The sequence below is a fragment of the Rhagoletis zephyria genome, unplaced genomic scaffold, assembly GCF_001687245.7.
Source record: "Rhagoletis zephyria isolate East Lansing unplaced genomic scaffold, Rhagoletis_zephyria_1.1 Rzeph_scaffold_03353, whole genome shotgun sequence".
Taxonomy (NCBI): domain Eukaryota; kingdom Metazoa; phylum Arthropoda; class Insecta; order Diptera; family Tephritidae; genus Rhagoletis; species Rhagoletis zephyria.
In genome coordinates this window covers 56,895-64,761 of record NW_016160436.1, presented here as the reverse complement: position 1 = coordinate 64,761, position 7,867 = coordinate 56,895, and the positions used below count along the sequence as shown (strand labels likewise).

The 7,867-nt window shown below is 32.6% G+C and overlaps 1 protein-coding gene across 1 annotated transcript in view; it reads right to left on the bottom strand.

Moving 5' to 3' along the window:
* Window positions 1-44: 44 nt before the first annotated feature.
* The window catches only part of LOC108368839 (calmodulin), a 48,645-nt gene continuing 40,822 nt past the window's right edge, over window positions 45-7,867 (bottom strand). The window contains exons 4-5 of the mRNA XM_017623773.1: window positions 6,795-7,037; window positions 45-396 (exon numbers count right to left, since the gene is read on the bottom strand). Of these exons, the coding sequence (XP_017479262.1) occupies window positions 368-396; window positions 6,795-7,037 (272 nt within the window). The 3' untranslated portion in view covers window positions 45-367. The remainder of the gene's footprint in view (window positions 397-6,794; window positions 7,038-7,867) is intronic.

Below are 7,867 nucleotides of genomic sequence, written 5' to 3'. Positions count from 1 at the left end.
ATGTAAAGCTGTTCTTATTAGTGAAATGTATTTGTATATGGCTTTTTGTGTGTGTGTGTGTGAAAGAGTTTTAGAATGGGTGTTGTGTGTAATGTATTGGTGTATGCCTTTATCATCATTATTACATTGAGTTGTAAGTTTTATTTATCTTTATTTTAAATATTAAAGTGTAATTTATTATAATGTATTCTGTTTTTTAAATGTTTATTTATAAATTTAATTCTCTCCTTTTTTCAAGATTTATATATTTTTGCATTTTTTAATGGTTTCCATAGCAACAGCGTCGCGCGATGTTGTGGCGCACAGCTACAGTCTTCGTCAACATCTTAAAAACATAGAAAGGCTTAAAAACAAGTAATTTATCTGCTCACTTCGATGTCATCATAGTCACGAATTCTGCAAAAGACAAAGTGAAATAAACCACAATTAGTTGAGTAAATACAGTTTACAAATTTTTGAGTAACAGCAACATTCAACTTGGTGTATGAGTCAATAAATTTCAATACGTAGACTGTTACCACCTTACAAGCGAACAAAAAAAGTTCGCCATACACCTCTGAGTCTAAAGTATTTTTGCAAAGCCATTTCGAAAAAAATTTGGTCGCCTTTTTACGTTTTTCGGTGATACATTCGGCAATAAAATTTGTTTTTAAGTTGTTGGAACTGGAATAATCGAAATAGTTCCTTAGCAGAAATTTAATGATTTTTGGTGAGCTTTAATTTACCGGCAATAGGGTGGTACGTTCGGGTGATAATAACTGAGATCTGATGGGTAGGTATTCGAACGGGAGCTTTTTCGCCAATGAATTATTTCAACAATAAATATTTTCATTAAGTCCTATTTATCAACAGCATATCGAGTCTATTAGGAATTGCAGTAAATATATTCCGGCAGATTTGGAGTCAGTGAAACTACATGTCTAGGCTAAGGTTCTTTAGGCTTAAGGTTAATTTAGTTATCCATCGTGTTACCACATTGCAGAATTTCAGGAACGATAGCTGCAGAAGAAAACCCTCGACTGCCCGCGATCACCAACCGGCCGGTGACTACTTGTACGCAGTGGTCGAAGCCACAAACTTGCCAAAACGCCGCACTGCGGACAGCGACAGCCCAACAAACATTTAGGTTAAAGCTTAAACAGATGGCAGCGTTGATCCGGATTACTCGGACTTAATCCGGATCAAGTGCAGTTAATTCCCGAGTTGATCCGGATCAACGCTGCCGTCTGTTTATGCTTTTAGAGAACGATTAAAAAATGATTCGAATTTTAATGTGTTTATCTAAGGTAAAAGATAAAAAGACGATTAGAGAAACTGTCGATAATTATAGCATGGATAATTCTCTCGATATCTAGTGTTTCTCTAATTATATTCTAATCGAATTCTAACATATCTCTCTAATTTGATTTTCCCTTCATGAAATACATTAGAATCGTAAAGTAAAATCAAAATGTTTCTCTAACATTAGAGATTGTGATTGCTGGGACGATGCCTTCTGATGTCGCCTGAACATCACTTGCACAGCGAGGCCCCAACCCTACAAGACAGCTGAGTATCATATGAGTACTCATATTATCATTATCCCTAATCACAAAAGTGCTTATCAAAGTCCTCATTTTCGTTCAGGCCATGGGAAAAAATTGAGTACTTTCCCCTCAATGTTGTCATCAGAAAGTCCTCAGTACTAATAGTCAAACTACTCATTTATGCCGTACTACAAAAACAAAAGTGTAAATGTGTGAGAATTTTTGCCTAAAGTGCTCAGCAATGTCTTGTAGGCAATGCTCCCAGTAATGGACAGTTCTAGAAAGGTACTACAGACGCGAGCACCCGAACAGACACTTAAATCAAACAACCACTGAGAGACATTATTCATAGAGAGTTCCGTCACAACCTTCAGTGACTCTCGACCCATGAAGACGAAGAGTATAGAGGTCAAAGGAAACTGCTGTGGATAAATTTTTTGTTTTGGTCGGAAAACAATATTTCACCTAAAAATTAATGAACATATTAGGCCAACTTTAAAGTCTTAAAACAATGACGTAGAAAAATTTCTCTGCATTTGACTATATTATTTATACATATGTACATTTAATCACTTTCAAAACAGTAAAGTATGACTAACTTTTCCCGAATGACATCAATATGTTATTGTTCAACCACTCATCTACATATGTATACACGTAGTTGCCATTCACATAAATATCGCTCTGTGTTGATCAGCTTTATAATAATTTAATTATAAGCTTAACATCAACTCTCCCCCACCCATTGCCTTTTTTACAATCACATGCGAATTGCGCAATTTTTCGCAAATTATATTTAAAGTTTGACGCCCGCGCAAAAAACGTTTAGAAAGAAAAATGTGTGTTTGCGTAAAAGGTAGTGATGTGTGAAAATGAATCCAAGCCCCACCTACACTTAACTAAGCTAGCCATAGTTGGTAGCAAGCAAAATCATTCAATATAAACAATAAATATTTACATATATAAGAAACTAACACTTTATGTGAGTAACAACAATGGATGGGAAATCAATGGCGCAGCGAAAAAATTATGACGACTTTTATTTTAAAGCGAAAGTAGCAAAAAAGCTATGGGCCAGCAAGGAAATAGCGATAAAGCTTACTAATAAAAAAAAAGCTGATGTTGATTCAGTTACGAATACAGAAAATAGGTAATAGGATTATAAAAATATGTAAATACGTATGTATATACTAACTATTACTGGCTCAGATGGACGTACAAGAAATTTTTATGTTCGAAAAAATAACATCGAATAGTAAAGGCAGAAAAAATCGCTTTGAAAACTTGTACTTGAGCCGATTTGAAATTCGAATTTTATTTTCAAAAGCTCCTATTTACGCTAGAATGTCAAAAATAGAGATATAAACGTAGAATGTTAGAAAAAAGGTAAAAATAAATGCTAAAAAATTAAGTGCTTACAAAATAAAGGTTAAAAAAAATTGGTATTTCCGAAACAGATATGCAAAAAATTAGTAATAAATGAATGTTGTATGGTCTATAATATGGACACCAATAAAACCTTTATCAATATGTTTTGGACAAAAAAAAATATTTCGAATTTTCGAAATTCATATTTTCAGTCCAATTTAAATAAATCGACATGCTTGAGCTTTCTTGAACTTTTATTACTAGGTTGTGGATTTTCATATTTTCGAAATTTATAGAAATTTTTAAAATGGAGTTTCCACAGATCCTTAATAATAAGGTGTTTTCCTTACACGTCTTATAAGCATTACATGCGGGTGCCTATAAAAGTGACTACGAAAAATGGGGGAACTTTCAGAATTAAATTTTACTCAAAACCAGCTAAAATGCGTATGTATGTGTATTAGGCATTCTGAAAATTGAGATGATAATTTCAACATTTAAACTTTTGAAACAAAATTACATATCGTCTTTTAAAGTACAAAACCGCGTATGTGAGGATGCATAAATTATTTTTAGAGACTAAAAACACTCATATTTCAAAAAGGTTTTCCTTTTTATAAAGCAATCGCATTTCTGGCTAGTATATTTCAGGACGAATGGGTAAGGATTGAGCCAAGAGGTTGTGTGGGCAAATCCAATTTTTGGCATCAAATGTTACACGCCGATATTTAAAAAATTCGAAAACAAAATCTAAATGCTATTCACGTAAACGAATCCTGTGTACAATAACTGCCAGTCAAAATGGTTCAAGCTAAAAAAAAATTGTGTTATTTTTTTATAAAGATTTGGGTTATATTTAGTACAACAAAAAAAATAAAATCAAAATTCTAAACCTGGTACAAAAATTAGGAAAATTCTATAAAATTTCCATTAATATTCATGAAAATTTCTAGATTTTTGATCAGTTTTTTTTTAGAAATATCTCGAGAATGCAGTTTTGCAGTCCACTGAATTTAACTGTAATAAAATGCAGGTTGAAAAAATTACAAAGTTATCTGCTAATTGAGCTTTATCTTATAGGCACCCACACACTTGCGATATCTGTCGGTTCGAAACTATACCAGTGAAACCGACAACAGATTTAAATGAGCAACCACACACACCAATACGATTTTGCTGTAGCAACTTATTCGAACATTAACAGTTTTTTTCGAAGTGCCGAAATCGCAGACTGCTGCGTTTTGAGAACAAAAATTTGAATAGACGCATTTCGAGAATTAAAACAAAAATTTACTTTAGAAAACAAAACGTTTTTGATGTAAAAAAGCAAAGAGTTTTACTTTTTGTTTATAAAATGCCATTATGCTTCCTTAACTTAATAAACACAACCGGTAGTAAAATTCTACAGTTCATCGGAACTTTGCACTTCCGAATTAAAAAATATTTATGCCTATAAAAAATTAGAAATTCTTATCGATATTTAAAAAAAAATACTCAATTTCGAATTTTCGAAAATTTCGAAAATCAAAATGTTTAGATAATAAAATTACTACTAATAAAAATTGTCTTTAATTATCGTCACAGAATAATTTCAGCATTTTTTTTCGAAAACCAAATTGCATTTTAGAAATTTCAAAAATGCAAACAAACAATAAATCGAAAGAAATAACTCACTTAGGTGAAAGCGGAACAATATAAAACAATATTTAGTACTCACAATCCGATGATTAATTGCAAATAAGACACGTGTAAGTATAAATTAAATGTAGTTTCACCTCTAATTTTTCTAATTTGTATTTTTTACACTCGAAAACTCATATTGAAATCTTTGCTAATATACACTACGAAATTTCGCCTTCCACAGCATTTATCTCGAATTACTCATAAATTACAACCGAACCGCCTGATTAAGAGACTTCAACACACCCAATGACTTGTGATCGCACAAAAAGGGGCCAGTGAGTAATAACAGTATAGGAGGAAGAAAAACGGCAAAGAAATTATATTTATGTGTATATACACTATAGTGCATACATGTGAAAAAATACAATAAACAGAGATTGGCAACAACATTGAGCAAAAGCCAGAAAATTAGAGGGCAAATAAAAAGGCGAAACTATTGTGTCTCGAATGCAAGCAATTAACATAAAATGTTTCTATTTTTCGGAGGTAAGCAAATTACGCGGAATTTTTCGCATATACGACACCGTCACGTTTAGTACGAAAAATGAAGAAAAATGAAATAAAATAAATAAATAAAAGGCAAAAAGCTAACATATTAATATACATACGTTTGTACGCTTGGTATGCATACACATATGTACATACATATGTATGTGATAAAGTAAGGAACAAAGCAAACCTTCCGAACATGGCACCATGCCAAAAATTCGTGAGGACCTAATAAATTTGCTTTTGGAAACAAAGTATGCATGCATGTGTGTGGATGTATGTTTATACTTTAGGTGAAACGGGATAGACTTTCAAGTCATTTAAAATGTATGCCAACCTATATAACCTGCTACCCACGGCCAACCGCCTACACTCTCATACAAACACATGCAGAGTTCAGTCACTTAACGGCTCATCCAGCCAACTAATCCTATGGTTGTAAACATAACGATTTAAGGCTGATTGTTTGCACAACATTGTATGTATTTATGTACATATGTATGCGCATGTGATGAGTATGTATGAAAGGCTCTAACGACAATCATCAATGCTTTTATGCCAATTCTCTTACCAAACACTACACAAAAAAAAAGCAAACATTAAGAGCAAACATGAAGGTTGATGGACGGGCAAGGCTAATAAATGCTAATCATTGCTGTGTTTTGTGTAGGAGCGGTAGGGCCCAAAATGTGATGCAGCCATGTGTTGTGCGGGTTTTTTCACATTTGCACACACTTGGTGAATGAAAATAAAAAGGCGATGGCAAAGAAGTGCAGCTACCTGCTGAACCTATTACAGCACCCCACCCCTGCCCATAAGCCATTAAAAGCACAGCTAATATATTACAATTGGCAAAGAGAATAACAGCAAGCAACTGATACTTGCTAACATTCGCTTAGAATGGGCAGGACTGTGCTGATGGATAATGTTTGCCAAGTGGTACAAGCTTGTGCGTGCGTAGCAATGTGTTTGGATAGTAAACCTTTTAGAGATTTTTTGTTTGGGTAGTGGCAAACTAAAGCATTAAAGTGATTGAAGATGAGCTACCAGCGTGGCAGTAGAGCAAACAAAAACTGCCCTACAATAAAATAACACGCACATGCGTTGGCGATGCTAAGGGTGCGGCGCCGCACGCAGTAAAGCATTCCGTAAGAAACAAACAACTCTGATAAATTGACTGAAATAATAAAAGCACCTGAATTTTTGCAAAAGTAAGGGTAACCTATCAAAATGATGTGTTGATATGTACGGCCACGTGCGCCTAAATAAATAGGAAGGCAAGCATTGGTAGTAGGCAACTACACAACATCGTGCGGCATAAAGACGTGGTGGCGGTGGTGTGCTAATGCCCCCAGGTGTATGCAGTATGTAGGCGTGGTCGTAACAGCATTTCGTTGTAACTTGGGACGGAAAACATTTATACATGCCGCTCTTTTACATTCTTAATTTGGCGTTTTTTACGAGAGAGTTTGGCAAACGTCAACTAATAACATTAAAGTCGCAGCTGCAGCATGTTTCTAAAAATGGCAGCACACGCATTCCAATTCACTCCATCACAAAAGCATGACACCAGCACCTCACCTGGGTATCAGCTGCTCATCTACTTAAAATATGCATGTAGAAATTAAATTATTTACATAAATGTTTTTTATACACCAAGTTAAAAGCTGCCGCTACATGTCGATATATACATAGATGTGGACGTATTATGTAGCAGAAGATGCATACCTTCATAATTGACCTGACCGTCACCATCGATATCAGCCTCCCGGATCATTTCATCCACTTCCTCATCTGTTAACTTTTCACCCAAGTTTGTCATGACGTGACGTAATTCAGCCGCTGAAATGAAGCCGTTGCCATCCTTATCAAATACTCTAAAGGCTTCTCGGATCTCTTCTTCACTATCGGTATCCTTCATTTTGCGTGCCATCATTGTCAAGAACTCGGGAAAGTCAATGGTGCCATTGCCTAAATTAAGCGAAGGAAGAGAAAATCAAATTTTTGTTTAGTGGTAATAAACAGGAAAGCCTCGAAAGGCTCGAAAGTAACAAAGTTATCGACGTTGACATGAGAAGACCTTTTATACTTTATTTTAATTTATCTTCTGGTTTAAAATCAAGTTTAATTTAATTGAATTTTTTTTTATGTACTTTATTTTTTAAGTTTATTTTTCTATATTTTTATTTTATTGGAATTTAATTTTCATTTCAATTCAGTTTTCATTTTTATTTGAATTTAATTTTTTGATTTTCATTTTTAATTTAATTTAAATTAAATAAATTTAAATTTTAATTTTATTTAATTTATATTTTATTTAAATTCTAAATTTATTTAATTTTAATTTTAATTAAATTTTAATTTTATTTAAATTTAAATTTAATTTTTATGTTAATATTATCTTTATTTTGTTTCGATTGCTTTATATTTTGTTTTTATCGTTTTAAATTGTCTCTATTGTTTTACATTTTGTGTCTATTGTTTTAAATTATGTTTCTATTGTTTTATATTTTGTTTCTATAGTCTTTTATTTTGCTTCTGTTAATTAATTTTCGCTGCTTTTTTTATATTTTGTTTCTATTGTTTTATATTTTGTATCCATTGTTTTCTATTTATTACATTGCTATGTATTTTTTTGTTTCTAATGTTTTGTATTTCGTTTGCGTTGTTTTAAATTTAGTTTCTATTGTTTTATATTTTCTTTTTGTTGCTTTATGTATATTTTTTTATTCTACTTTAATCAAATTTTTTTTTATTTTTATTTTAGTTTATTAAAAACAAAAATTTTATAACCGGTAAAT